Consider the following 19,750-nt stretch of genomic DNA (forward strand, 5'->3'; position numbering starts at 1 on the left):
TTGATCCCTCTGCAGGCGCAAGCAGGACGAAGTGGTCACGCTGGAGATGCAAATCAGACAGCGCTCCGAGCAGCAGAAGAAGGCCGGCGTCGAGCTGGATGCCACCTGTCACATATGCCTTAAGACCAAGTTCGCCGACGGCGTTGGCCACATTTGCCACTACTGCAACATCCGCTGCTGCGCCCGGTGCGGCGGCAAGGTGACGCTCCGCAGCAACAAGGTGAGTTGGCCAAAGCCGCCGAGTGTCCTACATCCCATTCCATTCCACCTGACAGCTCCTTTGGATTCACTCCTTGCCGGGTTTAGCTACTCCTCGAAACGCGCGTGACAGCGGAAAAATAGTCTCGTTTTTTTTCCTAGGGGTGTCGAGCTCATTTTCCGCCCATTGACAAATAGGACAACGCTGGTGCCAATATTACTGGCGACCCGGCAGCCGCTTGACTAAGCAGCCATCACTCATACGCCCCATTGCCACATCGACATCGCCTTAGGCCAACATCGCTTGTTGCCAACTGTCCCCAGTGACGCGTGGAGCGCATGAATAAATGCCCTTTGTCGCCTTGAAGACCGCCATCGGCCAGGATAATTGGCGATGGGCGCGAAAGAGTGGGTTGTGGGTAGTGTGAAGTGGGTGGTGTGTAGAGGATATTTCCCATTCCCAAGAGCCAAGCCACTATCTCTCCCTACTTTCCATTGCGGCGCCCCTCAATTTGAAACTCATAATTTAGAAATAATTTCCAGTTTCAAGCGTTGCCTCTGGTCAAGGATATAGGATGACGAAACCCCTTGGCTTGCCAGAAATAGATTATAAATATGCGTAATATCTTTCATATCAGAGATATGTATATATATGAAATATTGTTTAGATCAAGGGTAATTTTACTGAAATATTAGGGGTTTTAGACGCTTAAATAAATCTATTTTTATTACCCTTTCAAATTTATTTAAAAATCGTTATCTTGTTTCTGTAATATTGGGATAGTAATAGCTTATTTAACATCTACCACGTATTTCGGGGCACCTTAACCGGTAACCTTGATAGCAGGATATCTTTTGCTTGCATTGAAGAAAGTCCCCTCCGCATTCTTTCCTTTGAATTCACACCACCTTCCCTTCGCCCCCTCCCCGTTCCTCCACAAGGCATTGCATTTCAATTACACTTTTTTCAATTTTTATTTAACTCAGTGAACCGTTTCCTTGGTTGTTTTCCCCCTTTTTTTTTTGTCCACTGCCCAGGCTTATCATTTTCTGGCCGTGCTGCCAAACGTTTTTCCGTTGAACCGCTGCCAAAATGTCACATACACACACACATAGAGCCCCGGAAAAGGGCAGAGACGTGGGCTTTGGGGGGTTAAGAAGTGAATGCCAGGGCGCAAAATGAAACGAGATGGGCCAACAACTCCGAACAAATGCCAAATGGAATTCCAATTTGGCTGCCAAGGTATCTTGCTCAGGACAATGTCGTGGATCTGAAGGCGCGGAAGAAGAGCGACAGGTGGATCCAGCGGTACCGCTCCGTCCGTCGATCATCCTGGAACGGAGCCAGCAGCTGTACGTTGCTAAATCCCGCAAAGTATTCACTCCGCCCGCGCTCCACGTAGGTGGTGAAGAAGATATTTCCGCTCAGAAGGTCGTACAATCGGGTGAAGAAGTAGAGCAACTCATTATCCTCGCCATCGCCATCGTCTTCATCCTCCCCCTCCCACTCGTCGAATTCATTCCGTTGATACTGTAGGCTGCTGACACTCAGATTTAGTAACACGTCCATGGCCGCAAATTTGAAAGCTCTATCTAGTGCTCTAGTGTAAATTCCCCGGAGTGCGCCGGAACTTCGTATGTGTGTTCGAATGATTGAAGCACCTGGGTAGACTAGATTGCTTTCAATCCTTTGACGTACAGGTGAAGGATGGGTGGGAACCTAGGGAGATTTGCAGGAGTTACACTTAGAAAATTTTAATACTATTTAAATTGAGTTATTTCTTATTGTAAAATTTATTAAATTTTAAATATATTTCTTTTTAATACCAGGTCATTTGGGTGTGCATTCTGTGTCGCAAGAAGCAGGAGCTGCTCTCCAAGACGGGCCAATGGATCAACAAGACGGCGGCCCAGCAAGACGGTTTCATCCGACGCATCGAGCCGGATGGCAGCAGCGTGAGTAGATGACGTGGCCCACTGTGGCGCAGGGCAGCGTTACCAAGTTCCTTATTCTTCAACCGACAGGACATATCGCAGCACCCCATCGTGGATCCGCACGACACCACGGACAAGCGGCCCAAGCTGGAGCGGACTCGCAGTGCCGCCGAGAAGGAGAACCTGCCGATGCAGCGGGCGGGCAGCATGCTGAGGCGCCAGTACTCGCAGCAGGAGCAGCCCACCAACCGCCGCCTCTCGGCCTCCGACAGCGGCATGGATCCCATGATGAGTCCCGGCCAGCAGATGCAGCAGATGCACCACCACCAGCAGCAGCAGCAGCAGCAGCAGCAGCAACAGCAGCGCTCCCGGATGCAGCCGATGAATCCGCAGCAGGCGCAGCAGGGCTACGGAATGCAGCAGCAGCAACAGTCGAGATCGGGAGGCGCCTATCCCGACGATGATCCGCGATACTATCAGGTTACTATCATTTATACACTATCATTTATTAACTATCATTACTTTTTATACCCGTTACTCGTAGAGTAAAAGGGTATATTAGATTCGTGCAAAAGTATGTAACAGGTAGAAAGAAGCGTTTCCGACCCTATAAACTATATATATTCTTGATCAGGATCACTAGCCGAGCCGATCTAGCCATGTCCGTCTGTCCGTCTGTCCGTCTGTCTGTCCGTCTGTCCGTCTGTCTGTCTGTATGAAAGCTGAGATCTCGGAAACTATAAAAGGGTGCTACGCCCCCTCTAACGCCCACAATCGCTTGTATACGATTTTAAAAATTCCTTTAGCTGAGTAACGGGTATCTGATAGTCGGGCACCCGACTATAGCGTTCTCTCTTGTTGGAATTACATTTTTAAGTAGCATTATTTTTGGGGTCTTTGATGAAATAGCATTTTTTTTGGGGACATTAATAAAATTTATTTTCAGTAGAATAGAAAGCTTACAATGACAATAAAATGGTGGCCATTACTTCTTTGACAATCTATTGAAATTTGCTTTTGCTAATGTAATAACTAATGCATTACAAAGATAGTTAACTAGTCACAACTTCACTATACTACTATTATACTACTACTATATTTCAAGAAATTTTGTTACCTAGTTTCAATTTCCATTATTACTTAGCAACTAAAAACATGAAATATTTTATTAAAAATCAAATATAATTTATTATTTTTAGGTTATTTTGGTTATTTATCAAACATTAAATATGGAAAATACTTACCTAAATACTTACTTCTATTGCAGGGTGAACTGGATGGCCTGATGAGGCAGCATCCCCACTTGGCGCATCCCAGTCAGGTGCAGCCGCAACATCCGCCGCAGTCGCAGTCGCAGCACCAACAGCAGCAGCAATCTCAGCATCAGCATCAGCACCAGCAACATCAGCAGCAACAGCAACATCTAATGCCGCAGCAGCATCGCCAGTCACCGCAGCAACATCCTCAGCAGCAGCAGCAGCAGCAATTTGCGGCCAGGCAGCAGCAGCAGCAGCAGGTGCAGCAATCCTACCAGGCGCAGATACACCAACAGCCGCAGCAACATCAGCAACATCAGCAGATGCAGCAGCAACATGGCCAGCAGATGGGTGGCTACCAGAAGCCGCCGCCTTTGACCCGCAACCTGACCATCAGCGGAGGTCATGCGATGGACTCCAGTGCCTACAGCCAGCAGCAACAGCAGCAGCAGCAGCAACAGCAGCGGAGGGCTTTGGCCGGATCGCAGTACGCATCGCAGCAGCAGAGATCCTTCAGCAGCTCGGAGGAGGAGTTCCAGCATCAGCTGTTGGCCGCCCAGGCGCAGGCGGCGGGATCGGGGGGCGTGGCCACGGTGACCGCCGGCTCGGATTATGATGGTGAGCTGAGACGTTTTGTCCAATTTGTTGCATCCCAATCAAGTCTTCCCCCTCCTCCTCCATCTCTGCTCTATCTCTGTCTCCTTCTGTGAGATACCCCGCCTCTCTCTAGCTACCTATCCCCTATATCTCTAATCTCTATCGCTTCCATATTTTCCGCTCTGTATCTCCCGCAAGGCAATGCCCTTGAAATCCCTATCCTACTTAAATGTTCCTATATCAAATTCACTATCTATCTCTCAATGTAAACTCTCTCTTTGACTCGCTCGCTCTACAAGAATCCTATATATCCTTTATAACAATACCAAACTTTCGAAAATGTAGCACTCTCTTGTCTCACATTGGTGCGTTGTCTTTTTCTTTTCCTTTGACTCGTCTTTTGAGATTCAATACTTGATGTTTTTTCCAAACCAACTCAAAAGTCTTTTAACTGTTCTGTTTTGCCTCTCATATATTTCTGTGTTTCGTTTATCGGTGTATATATATATTTCATTTTTCAATGTCTATTAAACTCATCTTGTAAGTTAGCATTAAGCGTTAGTTTAAGGCCCTAAGTTCGTTTTAAGCTGGATAAGGAAACCCCTAAATTTGCGCTTTGCACAAAAATGAAAGTTTAAGCTGTTAAACTGGAAAAGTTTTTAGCCCTAGCACTTTTCCCCGCAAAAGGGAAGAACGCAACTTGCATGCCGGGGGTTATAAAAATAGAGAGCTCACCCACCCACACACACGTGCAATTTTTAAAGGGAAAAGCGGGGAAAAGTGAGGAAAAGCTAGGGCAAAAAGCGAAAGGCGAATGGCGAGGAATGTTTTGTAGCGGAAACATTTCGATGCGCTTATCTCGGGGGCACTTGACTCGGCGCTCGACAACAGCCAGCGAATGGAAAGGAAAATCCGAAAGGGGTGGCGGAAAAGCCTGGTCTTCGGGGGGGCAAAACGGTAAAAGCGCACAAGAAGGTGCCGCGGAAGCGACGAAAATAAAAATAAATTGTTTACAGAGAGAGGCCAAAAGAGCCACCACCGAGACAAGTGCGCACTCTTGGACGCTGAATATTTTCACTTTGCCTTCGCTGGCCGTTAAATGCAATCAGCATAAATTATATGCCAGTGCAGGGAAGGCAGGAAGCTTGCACACAGCTGACCCGAAAACACATTTTCCAACTGGGAAAGGAAAGGAAAAAGAGGATGAGGAAAATGAAAATGAAGAGAGGGTAAAAGGAGGCAGCAGGCCGAGCAGCTTTTCCTTTTTGGCAGCCACCACAAAACATCAAGAAGTTGGCCAAGCAGCTGCACTTGCCTGATGGTGTCGAGCTGGCTGCTGGCGGGGGGTTTTTCCGTCCAAAAGGGGGTGGCATTTCCTCGAAGGTTGAAGCTTTCGGCTTTCGGCTTCCTTCTGCTCTTCATGTTTTGAGAGATGCCGGGCGACGTTGTCAAGTGCGATGCTGGCAAATTTATTATCCTAATTAGAAAGTTTCTTGTTGGCACTTGCTGCAGTTCTGCCACCCTTAAATCCCTCCACCCGCAACCCCTTTTCCCAACCCCTCGACAGGCGACAGTTTGGTATGCACTCAGAAAAATATTTTTCCAAATCTGCAATCATCGAAGTTTTAATGTTGCCTTTTAAAAATATTTTAATCTTTATAATTTAAAAAAAAAACTTAAAAAGTTAAATTTTTAGAGGATTATTTTTTGATGAAAAACACGGACTTTTTTTCTTTGAGTGTTTGTTTCGGTGGCAGTGCAACATGCGGCGCTTGGTGATTTAAATTTTTTATTGCTGCACATTAGCGCGCAAGTTTCTGGCAAGCATGTTGCACTTGCACCGCCCATCTCACCACCCCCCACACATCCCGCCCACACAACTCCTTCTGTCATTTTCAATTTCCCAACAAACTAGCATATAATAATTATTGATTTCAACTTTGGCCTCAGCCAGAGTTTGTGTTTGTGGGGCATAAAATTAGGCGCACAAAAATGTAACAGGCCCATCGAACCACCCAAAGCTCCACCCACCACCCACCACCCACCTGATCTGGCGTGTGCAACCACGCCGATAACCAGGTGGCCAAACTTATGTCTGCATCCCGTAAATTAAATGCCAAAATGCAGCAAAGTGATAAAGAAATCGAAACCGAAGTGAAAGTCTCAGGGGAAACGGGTGAAAGTGGGTGGGCGGTGGTAGGTGGGTGGTGGTCTGGTTGGATGCCATGTGGTTCGTGTTGTCGGTGCAGATGCACTCAGAATCCACCACAGTTGTGCCACCAAAAACCCACCACTTTGCTGGCCAGTTCACAATAGTCGCCGAGTAGCGCCAGACGTCATGCGTTGGAATTTCCCGTCGAAAGACTCGCTTGGAAAATTCCCACACACCATCGTGTTGAAGTAGGGCGCATGCGCTTTCCCTCCCCCCCCCCTTTTAACCCCTCTTTGTTTTTACATCCACTTCCATGGCGGTGGGCGGTGGGCGGTCAAGTGGGTGGGCGGGGCAGAGGAGCAGCTGATGTTGGCGTGAAGCGCGCGTAAACCCACAAAAAGTTCAGTTCTACCCACGATTGAGGGAACTTGACAGATCTGAATCTATTATGACCAAAAAATAAATTAGTTAAGGATTAATTTGTTTTGTTTTAATTTTGAGTTATAAAATATAAAAGTAAAATAATTCCCAAAATGTTGTACATTTAAACGAAAAAAAAATCCTTTAAGTTAAAATTAAATCTTAATTTGTTGGTAATATTTGCGTCTACTTTCTGTGCGAAAAAGGTTCTCTATAGTTATAATTTAACACTTTTAACAGTTTACTAGCTTAGTTTTGGTAATATTGAATATTCAAAATTAATATTTTCGAAAATTCATTTTAAAAAACAGTCGTAGACCGATTTCTCATAAGTAGATGATGTTCTAAACCATAGAAGTTGGTTTGTAAAATTCAATCTGGGAGAATTCACCGTCTGTGGACTCTTAAACTCTTTTTAATAACACCGCCTCGATCTGCGTCACGTCAGAAACTTATGCCTTTTTTCGCCTCCTGGTTTCGTCTGCAAATCGAGTGGAGGACTCCTCTTCCCAGTTTGGGTTTCCCTTGCAGCGACGTCATTTCATTCAGTGTTCCTCTTCGTTTCGGGTATTTTTTGTGCAGCGTCATGGTCCTTACTACGGATTGCATTTTCACTGGCAGTGCGCTTTGGTTTGGTTCCTGGCTTTTCCGCATCCAGCACGCGCGGCACCACCCACTGACCCGCCAACCCACCAGCCCACCGGTGGCCTTACCACCCACCAAAAACCACCGCCTGCGCTGGCTGGAAGGCAAAGACAAACACGTTGACTTTGCGAGAGATTCGCCTTGAAGGTGGCAAACACGCAGGCAAAAACCCGCTGACCCTTAAGTGGGCGGTGAGTGGGTGGGTGGGTGAGTAGGGGGTGGTGGGTGACAGCAGCAGCTGTCAATGTTATCGCTGCTGGCTGCTACGTCGACTGAGGCAGCGACTGCGGTGTTGGCCACGCGCTTAACTTTATTTTTAGTTCGCCACTGGAAGCGCCATGGGAAAGTCCCTACAGCAACAGCAACAACAACCACTGGACGCCGTGTAACATTGTTATTGGAAACGTTGTAGGCTCCAACAAAAGCAACAACAACCACAGAGAGTGAGAGAGAGCGAGAGCACGCGAGTAGGCGCAAGGGAAAGCGAATGGCAGCGTAAAGCGAAAATTCCATTGAGATTTTTATGAAATCGAAACGAAATTAGTTTTCGATGAACTTTAAAGCCGAGTAAACAGCCGCAGCGGTCCTTCTCGCAAAATTCGCACGTGTGTCGCAGGGAAATGGAAAAAGCAAGGGGAAAAATATTCTACTACCCATAATATATAGGCAAAAATACGTTTGCTGGAAAATCGGAAAATCCCCGCTAACCAAAAACGAGTGAGAGGAGCAAAAGTGCCCCCGAGTGAGTGAAATCGAAAGCGAAGCGGGCGGAAAACGAAAGCCAAACTCTGTGAAATGTGAATGTCGAGTTAAAAATAACCTTGGTGGGAAATTGTACAATCCCCATAAAAAAAAAAAGAAAATACAAAAAAGGAGCAGAAGGAGGCTCGACGAAAGAGGGCCTGACATGTGGCTGTCGGGCGAAGAAAGCGGAGAAAGTGAAGGGAGAGCGGCGTCAGTTAAACATAAAGAATTGCACTTAATTGGCCATGAAGCATGAATAATTGACAACTTGGCATTGAGCAGCAGCCAAGGCTAATTGGCCTGCAGCCGGAGTTAAAAACCAATATCCACGAAAAAAGTGTAAAAATTTAAAACCAAAAAATATTCCAAGCAAAGTGAAAGTGTTTAATGCAAAAAATAAGGTAACCACGACCTTGAAACCTCTTTAAATCTGCCTAATTGAGCGAAAGCGTACCCAACAACCAGGGCGAAAAAAAAGCAAACAAATTTGCTCTCGAATCAGTCAATCGACTAACAATACACTGCGCAAATTGTGGCGCCCAACGGACGCTTTTGCATATGGCCAACCACCCGAGCCACTCAGCCACCCACCCACCACCCACGACCCCGAACCCAAGGCACTCGCTTGGAGGGCCTAAAGGCCACCCAACCACCCACTCACCCACCCGCCAACCCACACACACACCATCGCAAAAAAAAACAAAAAGCGGAGGCAGCAGCAACTTAATATTATTGTTTTATTTATTTTCTTTTTATTTTGCCATTTTTGCTGTTGGTTAGAAAGGTAGAAAGAAAGCGCTCGATTTGTTTACTGTACTGCCACGCAATCTTTATGCTGGTGTGGGTGGTGGGTGGTGCTCCTTGGTGCCACCTGAGTCCCAGTGTATGGGTGTCTGTGTGCGCGGGGTGGTTGGCTAACATGCCCAGCAATTTGTACCACAAATTAGGCAACGGCCTAAAACGGAATTCCAAAATAACAACAACACTTTTAGGGCTCAGTAAACTAAAAATAAAAGATAATTCTTCGCAAATTAACAACATATGGAAAAATAACATAAAAAGAACAAATTCCAATCTAAATAAAATTCAGTAAAACGAAAACGAGTTTTTGAGGTGAGTGTCAGTTGCAGTTAGTGAAGCTTCTCTTGAATTGCACCCACAACAGCTACAACAACCACAAAAAAAACCAAAAAAAAAACAACAACTGCCACACACACTCAGATCAACGAACAACATTCAAACCACAAACAAAATGCTTAGACAGCCGAAAAAGTTGAATATTTAAATGCAAAATGCAAATAGATTAGCACCCAGTATACGGAAAAATGCTTATAGCGTACAAAAAATAAGTCCGACAAATGCCAAAAAATCGAAATACTGCCAGAAAAAACAATCAGTCACAACAGCAACATAGGAAAAACAACAACGGCAATGCAGCATCAACTAAAATAAAATCAGTTGAATTTGTCGAGGAAGGATTTCAGTTTTGGTTATGAGCCAAACATTTCGATTGCCTTTTGGTTGGGCTTTGTCAAAGTCAAATTTGAATTTCTAATTGAAAGAATGCCAGAAAGTCTAAAAAGCTGACTTTCTGGAACAGCTATTTATTTAATTTAAATGTAAATTAGCTACCACTATTGAATGGAAATACTAGATTTTGGAGAAGTTACTTTAGGATAGAACATAAATGTTAGGAATGTGTAATTTGTACAGTAATGGTTTTTATTTTATGAATAATTTACGGTATGCCACTTACTTTACTGGTCGAAAAATAATGTTTACTTTTCAACTTTTTTGGTTTCAAGTATTCAAAATTAATTGCAACCGCGAATTCTTCGGATTCGTTATAAAAATTGGCTAATAGTATAAACGTGTTAGGCTGAAATATAAAATATTTATTAAAGGACAGATAATTAATTTCTAATAAATTTTATAAAAAACATGAAATAATAAAAAAAATGATCCAGAAATTATTTATAAATTAAAACGTGTATGAATTACGGTCCCTGCTTGGTCCATAAGTTGTAATCATTTGAGCATAAATATTTAGTCTAAAACATAAAATAGATTTAATTAAATTAGGCAGGTGACTTCACCCACACTCATGCGAATTCCATATCACTTAGCCCAAATACAATGCGCTTTATAGAGAGCTCTCGGTGTGTTAGTTACACGTTTCAGATTCCGTGTTAGCCGCAAAATGTGAATGCGTGTGTGTGCATTGGTCACCACCCCGCAAACTTCCAAAGCCCCCGAAAATTCCTACCAAAACTGTTTAACAAATTTGTGAAATGAATTACATTTTCGATTAAACACACAAAATCAATAGGTCCTAGAAGGATGTCCTTTGCAGGAGGTGGTAGGGGAGTTTGAAAACTAAAATGGCAACCGCAACATCAACGCGAAATGTGTCGCATATGGGCGACCAGGCTGTGAATAAGTAAATATAGACCGCATATCCTGCGTGGGTGTATATGTATGCGAGTGTGTGTAAGGATATATGAACGGGTGTTTGGCTATTTTAAAATGCCACCAGACCAACTGGGGATCTTTGGGGAATGGGGCTGAATTTAATTAAATCGTTGACCAGCACACCAGTTGACGTTGATGTTGCCTGCTCGTTGTTGTTGTTGTTGTCGCTAGTGTTGTTGTTATTGTTTGTTTGCATGTGAAACTGTGCGTATGAGTGACATTAATGCGAACATTGAGGCTGGCCCACGCACAAAGTGCGTTTGTGTGAGTGCCGCCTGTTTGTTTGTTTGTTCTTCGTTTGTGTGTGAGTGTGTGTGTGCCCGTTTGCGGCCATTTGTGTGTGCTATTTATGCGCCTGCGTGTGTCTGTGTGCGAGTGTGTTTGGAGCGTTGGTTTAAAAATAGCACAAGCTACGGCTGCTTTCTCCCATTTCTCCCGTTTCGGCCGCTCTGCCGCACTGATGATGATGATGATTTTAGTGTCCTTTTGCCAGCCCAACGCCCATTACACCTACCCCCTCCCCCTTTCACTCCTGTCAGCCAAACTGGCTTGAATTTATGGCCAAAAATATAAAACAGGAAGCAGCAGAACACACACACGCACACACATGAATGTAAAATTTGTTTGATTTTTCTTTCCCTTTTGTTTGTTGCACAATGCGATGATTGTGCGCAGCCTTTCCACAACAACAACAACAACAGCAGCAGCAACACGAACAACAATAAGAAAGGTCGCCAAGGGACAGAAATGACCGTGTTTTTGTGTACATTATTGATTTTTGCTTTCTTTTCTTGGTCTTTTGCGCCTTTCACTTGGGGGCCAGCACCCAACTTCTGTTGCCCCACCCCTAAATGCCACCCAAAAGCAGATTGTGCGTGTGGTTTCTCAAATAATTTACTTTACTTTGGCTTTGTTTTACTTTCGTGCCTTCTTTTGTTTACATTGTTATCGTTTGGTCTTGCTGTTTTTATGTAATTTTTTTATTCCCTCTTCTTATTTTCGTTGTATTTTTATTTCACTTGTTTTTGTTTTGTTTGCTGTTGCTGCTATTGCTGCTGTTATTGTTGTTGTTTCTGCTGCTGCCGCTGCCCATTATGCGCACAATAAACGTTTTGTATCGTGACCAAAGTCAAATGAAAGTATGCCAGGGGTATGGCCCACAAAAATACAACTGTATGGGTGAAACTGTGTGTCTGTGTGGGAAAAACTAGTTTTTCTTTCGCACCCAAGGCGATTGTCTGAGTGTCTGTGCCTTTGGCTGTGTGTGAGTGTGCATTTGTTTTAAAGAATCGGTTGGAAATGCGTTTGCAGCAACTTTTATTGCCTACTTTCAAGGGCAGAAAGCAAGCTGCAATTTATAGTATCAGTAATGTAAGTTGGAAAGCTTTTAGCCGCTTATGAGCACTCAAAATTGTAAGCTATATGTATAAATAATTATTACATTTAGATGTTTAGATCCACCAGCAAGTAATTAATTTAATTTACCCATAAGCTAAGTTGGTAAGCTAGTTAAGCGTTAGTCTAACTCACATTTACCACTCGAACTCACCTTTGAAATATTGTTTTCATATATTTTTCTCCACTCTTTCTCTCTCTCTGGTCAACCCTGAAAATGAAACTCCAACCAACTTGCCCGCCACAATAAACCATTATGCCAAAAACCAAAAACCAAAAATCCAAATATACCCCCAAAATAATATAAATGAAACCAAAAATAAACATCGAATAGCAGGTAATTTTGGCGGCGTTCAAGGTGTCCAAACAGTAATCTCGCCCGGCGATCTACAGATTCATGCAAATGTAAGCGAAAAGAATTAAATCAAGGCCCAAAGGCATTTAATGCGAATTAATTTGAATGTGTGTGTCTCTTCGATGTTATGTTTTCCTTTGAGTTTTCCACACGTTTCCCACACACGTCACAAGCGAAAGCAAGGAATGTGCGATTTTCTTAGTTGTTAACTTTGTTTCCTTTGTTCGAGCACTATCGCCCCTCACTCACACTTTCTCCCACACACACTCTCCTCCACTTTCTCCTCCCTAGAATTTTCTATTCTATTTTCGATATTCGACAATAAAGTGATGCAATCAAGCGTTTCTCAGTCCGCATTTCTTTGGCTTCCGATTCTGCTCTCTCGATCATCACTTGATTTCCTAAACCACAACACACACTCTCTTTTTATGGCTGTGAACACACGTGTTATTTATCGTTACTTGACGAGATTTTCCCACACTTTGTATCCCTATGTATTTGTTACTTTCTGCCTTTTTTATGTATCTTCTACGTTTTTAACCCTACCTGTAAATGTGAACTAAAACAAAAAGAAATTTTGACAAAAAAACAAGAAATCTTGGTGAATAATTTGCATGGATATCGTAACGCTGTTTCCCGTTTCCTTCTTACTTCAACCAGAACTTACACTGTCCAACAAAAACACACACATTTCCGAACATTCAACAGTTTACACTGTCCCCCAGGGCCACAAAAACCCATTGCCCCTGAGATACCGAAAACCTTAGCTTGTAATTTAATGCTCTTGCAACTTTTAGCCACAACAGATAAGTATTTCAATGCCTTGTACTTCAAATCTGAACCCCTGAAAACATAAGGCACCTACTATATAGCCCCTGAGTCATATTCTCCCGGCCCTGGCACTTTTTTAGTCCCAGCAGTCGCGGGCACTCGTAGCTCTAGTCTAGTAGGTCTACTTATGATACTCGTACAACCCATACTTAGCTTACTCATGCAGTTCTGGTCTAAATTATGGCACTTTCGCAGCTTTTTTCGAAAATTTTATATACATCATCTGGTTGAAAACAAACTCTAATCGATGTCTTTAAACATTTCTGAAATAGACATTGACAATAGGTCCTAGATCCAAAATTTAAATTTAGCTGTAAGAAAAGCCAATTACAAATTACTGAATAACTAAAAGTCTTAAATAGTATTTCATTAAATTATATGAAACATTTTATTCCTTTGAAATTTCTAAAATAATTTATTAACTATTTTTTTAACAATCTGAAAAATAGTTTCGGCCTTAATATCATAAATTTCAAAATTAGTAGAAAACTTCTACTAGAAATCACTTGAAAATATCTTAACTTTTAACTTTATCAAATCAACATTTACTAATTCTTCTATGAAATTTTCGAAAAAACAAGAACTCAAACTCACTCAGGGACCCAAAAACTAAGTCTTATATCATACGTATTTATTTGCTTTGAACTTTTGCTTTCTCAACCGATCGATTACCATTATGATTGTGTGCATTTGTTGAAGCATCTGAAAAGGACAACAAACTATGGCAGGCAAGCGGCGTAGTTTCCCTTGAAAGAGAAGAAAAAGTACCCAACCCAAAGCCCGAAAAAACCCCTGAAACCCCCCAAAAAATCCCCCAGAGCAACCCACCCCCGTAGTAGCGTTTATAGCCACACCCAATCAACATCTACCACCCCTACAGGCGGGCGCCTCCAGGTGCGCACCTCTTTGGACCCGTGGCGCCAGCAGCGCAGCCTCAACGAGCGGGACCTGATCAGTGGCTCAGCGGGCGGTGGTGGTGGTGGTGGCGTCGGTGGTGCTGACTTCCGCCACCTGTCGCACGCCACCCAGCGGCTGTACGCCTCCGCCGATCAGCGGGATCGCTACGAGCTGCAGCTGCAGCACCGCGAGCGCTTGGAGCAGTATCCGCTGACGCGCACCGCTCGCCTGGACGTCCAGCAGCGCAACTCGCTGAACCGCAGCAACCACGAGCGGCAGTTCTCCACCAGCGGCGGCGGAGGAGGAGCAAGTGGTGGTGCTGCTGGCGTCTACCGACGTGCCCCGCCCTTGGCAGCCGCCGGCGGCGGTGGCAGCAGCAGCAGCAGCACCACTAGCAGCAGCTACTATCCACAGACGAAGCCGCAGATTGTGATTGGTCCGGCGGCCATGGCGGCGGCTGCGGCGGCAGATGCCCAAGGTCAGGCGGCGCGGAGCAACCAGCGCGGTGGTCTGCTGGGCGCCACGAGGGGCGGCGGCGGTGGCAGCAGTTCCGTCAGCTCCACGGAGGCCGCCTACTGGGATGAACCGGCCACCAGTTCCTCCTCATCGGCGGCCCAGGACTCGCGACGCTTCACCGAGCGCAGAATAAAGAAGACGGTGCGTTTCGATGCGGCCGAAGAAGAGGCAGCCTCCATAATGGCAGCTGCCGGTGGTTCACTGCCACCGGTCACGGGAATCCTGCCCTCCACCGCGGTGGATGTGGGTGCAGCCACCATACTGAGCAGTGGCAAGAGCCTGGAGTCCGGAGGAGGTGACTGGTCGCGGTGGGAGGCCGAGCGGCAGGGCAGCCAGGACTCGGCCACCAAGGACTCGGGCATCGATACCAGCAGCACGTTCACCAGCAGCGAGGACTCGAATCGAGGAGATGGGCCCAAGGTACACATGGCTGCGGGAAATTGAAAGGAAATGGAAAAGAACAAGTTCCAGATGGGCAAGAATGCATTGTGTCTGTGTAGAGTCCTCTCTCTCTCTCTTTCCCCCTTTGTCTCTTTCTAACCCACTTTCCGTTTGTCTGTGTGTGGCGAAAACCCCAATGAAAATCCCATCCCGATGATCTGTTTGTTGTTCTTGTCATGTCCAAAAAGCAACCATAAAAAAAGCCCAGACCATCAGCTATATGATATCGTTTTTGGTTATCACTCCCAGCTCGCTAACTCAACTAACTTACAGCTATTATGACAAAAACATCTTGACAATTTCAGCATACAACCTCACTAAAAAAAAGAAAACCTAGAGATATTCGAAACGCCCCAACCCCCACAAAGAACTGTAATCTTGCATGCCCAATATGATCCGATTTTTTACAAAACCTCTAAGTGTTGTGCTTGCATGAAGCTCCACCCAATACAAAAAACCCCATTAGCACGCCCTGCATGACCTCTAAATGTCGTTAGCCCACTTTCGAAATTTATCCCATTCGATCCTCAACTTGAGGGTTTCAAAACTCTTGAAACGTGTGTGTTCTCAAACAAATGTAGGAAACAACCAATGAAACAACTATGTATCTATATCTATATCTATGCGCTATGCCAAAACTTTACGTGATTGAGTAGAACATGTTTTTTAGACTGTAAGAAAAGCCAAAACTTGAATGTGAACAAAGTGTACAAACCGTTACTTTCTACTGTTATATATATTATACATATGTTTTTCGTTTACCAACTCTAATTGTAAGTTTGATAACCTAGGGTCTAAGTTCTATGTCTAAGACCTGTGAGCGGTGCAAAAAGCTAACTAAAAACAATTCTACTTCCCGCATACGATGGCTCCCCACCGACACCACCACATCCAACAACCAAAATCTATGCACGATCATCCGCAATCCGAACTGTAAACTGTAAACCACCAACAACAAAAAATCCCACAAAAATAATATCACCAAACCAAACCAATTACCATCTTAACCTTCACACCCACAATCGTAAATCGAACGCTGCATATAGAATCCGGTGAATTGGCAAACATCCGCTGACAATACTCGCCTGATCGGGCACATGATATTGCGTAAATACTATGATGGGGAGGATATATTAGGCTTAAAGGTCAACGGCGGTCAGCTGCTGGGAGGAACGGGAGGAACGGGAGGATCGGGAGTCGGAGGTCCATGCGGGGCCATTGTGGAGAAGGTGAAGCGCGGATCGGTGGCCGATCTCGAGGGAAGGATTCGACCAGGTAAAGTTCAAGAGCATCCCCATTCTCACATCGACACATTCTGACTTTCAATCTCTCTCTGTCTATCTCTTCTATCAATCCAATCCAACCAATCAACCACTCAACCACCTTCCATCCAACGATCATCCCACGGAGCAGGCGACGAGATCCTCGAGTGGAATGGCCGCGGGCTGCACAACAAGAGTGCCGACGAGGTGTACGACATCATCGACGAGAGTCGCCTGGACGCCCAAGTGGAACTGATTGTGAGCCGGCCCATCGGCAGTGGAGGTGGCAGTGGCGGGAGCAGCAGCAACGTCAGTCCCATCAGCGGCGCCTCCGGTGGATCCGCATCCGCATCCGCCCACAGCGTCCCCGCTCGCCGCTCCTCGGCCAACTTCCCGCACAGCGGGCTGGCCAGCAGCATGGCCGGCAGTGCGGTGGTCAGCAGCGGCGGACGTTATCTCCAGCGCAAAGGTACTGCTATACGATAACTTATGCCATATACCATATAGATGGTTAAAGACTTACGGGGCTGTGTGTCTGTGAAAGAGCGTGTCTAAGTGTGACTGATTTGGTTGATTTTTGTGCTACCATTCTTGTTCTTAAAGTTCTTGATTTTTCAATGAGAAATTATCACATTAACACATATAGCTCATATTGGGGAAATACTACAAAGGAAATCCCATTGTAACACCTATTGCTCCCAAAAAAGAGCAAAAAAATAAATTGAATTTTGAAATAAAAGAAAGAAAGAAGTTACATTAACACCTCCAATTCATGTAGGGGACATTTTATAAAAAAATCACATTCTTAGAATTTACTTTTAATCACATATTGCTCCCAATAATAAGCAAAAAAAAAATACAAATTTAAAATAAAAGAAAGAAGCAGAAATGGTTGTAATAAAAATTCAAGCTCGTTGCTATTGGGCTATTTTGTTAGTCTTGCTAGAACGTATAGCCCATTTTATAAAATTCTATGATATTTGAAAGTTTTTTAAGGTTTTTGTAAAACGTTTATTGATCTATTGATCAAATGTAAAATAGTATCCCTCTTTATTAGGTTAATATCAATTTCAAGTGGCTTCCATTTTCTCATCCAAAAAACGACCAATTAATGAAATGACCACAAACAACACGCTAAACCGACTTAACCGCAACTCCAAGTTAATTTATCTTTCAAAAACACACTCCCGATCCTAAACCGATTTTAAAATCCACCCACAGCTCCCGCCGTCGAGGCCATTGAAATCCATCGGGACAAGCCCAGCGTGCTGATCACCTCGCCCGGTTCGCCGGACATCCACACCAGTGTTTCCGGCCCAGGATCGGTATCGGGATCAGTAGCAGGATCAGGTTCAGGATCTGGATCCGGAATCCGGCAACGTGGCGGCGTCGGGCAGACACAGCGCCTGGGACCAAGCCACAGTACCCACAGCCACAGCAGCAGCGGGAGTGGCAGCGGCAGCGGCAGCAGCACCAGCAGCGTCCACGCCCCCGCCTCCGCCCACGGCCCCGCCCACGCGTCAGCGTCCGCTTCCGGTTCCGCCCCTGGCGGCCTGTACGGCACAACGACGGCGGGCCACCACCACCACCCGCACCACTACCACCCGCACCAGCATCCGCATCCGCATCAGCATCCGCACCAGGGTCCGCCCGCCGCCGCCCACCTCCAAGGCCACGCGGTGGGCGGTGGCATCGGCATGGGCAGCGGCTCCGGCACCACCACGCAGCCCATCCCCATCGAGGGGCGGCTGCAGCTGAAGCTCGGCTACGACCAGAACACGCTGCAGCTGATCGTGACCCTGGTCTGCGCCACCGGACTCTCCCTGCGCCAGAGCGGAGCGGGCCGGAATCCCTATGCTAAAGTGAGTAAAAAGTTAAAGCCTCTGATATTCGATCCATGAATTAAAAAAAAATTTTTTTATTAAGAAGAAATCAGTCTATTTAAATTTTAATTTAAGTAAATGTATCCTAAGTCATGGCATCACTTGTTACTTACAATTTATTATGGTTTGTTAAATAAACGCTTCAATCAATCCATGCACAGTATAGTTACGTAACTATCCGTATAGGTAAATTTTACCAATTAAATTTTTTTGTGTGTGCATTGATAAGGTTTTATATTCAATTGATTTTTTTTATTATAAATCTGATTTTAAAAAAATTTATATAATAATTAATTATTATATTTTGTTACCATTTTTAGGTACCTTCTTAAACATGTATTTATTTAAGAAAAATATTGATAATTTTTAATATAAAAAATTCTTGAATTTCCTCAAGTTCCTATTATAATATAATGCATAATAATTCATAATTTCATTATTTTTTACAGGTGTTCCTTTTGCCCGATCGGAGCCACAAATCAAAGCGGCGAACGAAGACGGTGGGCACCACCTGCGAACCCCGTTGGGGCCAGACCTTTGTCTACTCGGGTCTGAGACGCTGTGACCTCAATGGCCGCCTGCTCGAGGTGAGTAGTCGCCATTAGTACGCAAATAAATCCACTAATTGTATACCAATCTCCAAAGGTGACGCTGTGGGACTATGTGCGGTACGGGGCCAACGACTTTATCGGCGAGGTGGTCATCGATCTGGCGCACCACATCCTGGACGACGAGGCCGAGTGGTATCAGCTGCAGCCCCACCAGGACACCTCCTATCTCGTATGTGTGGGCCTTTAAGTGCGGCTCTTTAAGTTCGTTTCCATTTGGTTTCCATTTTGCGTTCGTTCGTTTCCGTTTCCTGGTTGTTAAATAGGTGTTGGTAAACACTTGTAAACAATGATGATGGAAACACACAGAGTTCAGGTTCAGTTCCGCGAACGAAGTTTTGGCGAGTGAAAAACTTAACACAAATCTGTTAAAGAAAAGAATGGAAAATGTTTTAGTTTTATTTAATTTTTTTATTTTCTTTATTGGTTTGTAAAGCTCAATGTTTAGGCGGTTCTAGCTTTCACTTTCGCAAACTTCAAGTACACTTTAAGAAATTACTGTTCTAAAAATTAAAATTGTGAAAGTGAAGGCCAAAACCGACCTGGTAATGTCCTTTATCCACCCTCCACTACCCGCAGCAGCTGCCCGGTTTGAGAACAAAATTATTAACTCAGCATTGTCATAATCTGTTTATTTTTTTCGTTCGTTTTTTGTCGTGCACCCGCCAATACATCACCACCCACAACAACAACAAAAAAACACCATCCACCATAACCAACAACAATAATACACCAACAACATTGCGACGCAAAATTTATGACAACAACAACAACGCTAACCATACAACAACGAATATACAGTTACGTGACGAGGGCAGCGATGTGGACGGTCTGATACTGACACCGACAGATCATTTATCACCGCCGAGCACCATGTCGCGTCTGAGCGACTCGGACACGACGTCCGACTGCGACATCGATGGAATGACTCCGGGGGCCAGCATCTCGTCGATGGGCAGCTCAGCGAGTCCGCCGCCCCTGCTAGAGGTAAACAGTCCACCACAACAACAATAAGAACAACTTTATCAACAATAACAATAACAACAACCACATCATCAACAACAAGAACAACAGCCTGAATTACAACAACAAATCAGAGCCACACCACACAGAAATTGAATTTATTATTTCATACATGTATAT

The 19,750-nt window shown here is 44.7% G+C and overlaps 2 protein-coding genes across 11 annotated transcripts in view; one reads left to right on the plus strand and one right to left on the minus strand.

Annotated features, from left to right (window-relative positions):
• Rim (Rab3 interacting molecule) overlaps positions 1 to 19,750 on the plus strand; it is a 44,752-nt gene that overhangs the window by 8,529 nt on the left and 16,473 nt on the right. For 7 of the 10 annotated variants that reach the window (XM_070216312.1, XM_070216311.1, XM_070216315.1 and 4 more), the window contains 11 exons: positions 16 to 220; positions 2,029 to 2,154; positions 2,224 to 2,613; positions 3,401 to 4,007; positions 12,152 to 12,219; positions 15,901 to 16,129; positions 16,268 to 16,585; positions 17,338 to 17,978; positions 18,449 to 18,586; positions 18,645 to 18,779; positions 19,409 to 19,594. In XM_070216312.1, the coding sequence (XP_070072413.1) occupies positions 16 to 220; positions 2,029 to 2,154; positions 2,224 to 2,613; positions 3,401 to 4,007; positions 12,152 to 12,219; positions 15,901 to 16,129; positions 16,268 to 16,585; positions 17,338 to 17,978; positions 18,449 to 18,586; positions 18,645 to 18,779; positions 19,409 to 19,594 (3,043 nt within the window). Of the gene's footprint in view, positions 1 to 15; positions 221 to 2,028; positions 2,155 to 2,223; positions 2,614 to 3,400; positions 4,008 to 12,151; positions 12,220 to 13,880; positions 14,834 to 15,900; positions 16,130 to 16,267; positions 16,586 to 17,337; positions 17,979 to 18,448; positions 18,587 to 18,644; positions 18,780 to 19,408; positions 19,595 to 19,750 lie in introns of all 10 variants that reach the window. The other 3 variants (XM_017148185.3, XM_070216314.1, XM_070216319.1) reach the window with 3 other exon arrangements.
• Positions 1,169 to 1,860, minus strand: LOC108061796 (uncharacterized). Its single transcript, XM_017148186.3, has one exon. The coding sequence runs from the start codon at positions 1,766 to 1,768 to the stop codon at positions 1,451 to 1,453; it is 318 nt and encodes a 105-aa protein (XP_017003675.2). The 5' UTR covers positions 1,769 to 1,860; the 3' UTR covers positions 1,169 to 1,450.

The sequence above is a fragment of the Drosophila takahashii genome, chromosome 3R, assembly GCF_030179915.1.
Source record: "Drosophila takahashii strain IR98-3 E-12201 chromosome 3R, DtakHiC1v2, whole genome shotgun sequence".
NCBI lineage: Eukaryota > Metazoa > Arthropoda > Insecta > Diptera > Drosophilidae > Drosophila > Drosophila takahashii.

Excerpts from the sequence above, each read along its gene's own strand:
- LOC108061796 (XM_017148186.3), bottom strand. The coding sequence starts at position 1,768 with ATGGACGTGTTACTAAATCTGAGTGTCAGCAGCCTACAGTATCAACGG.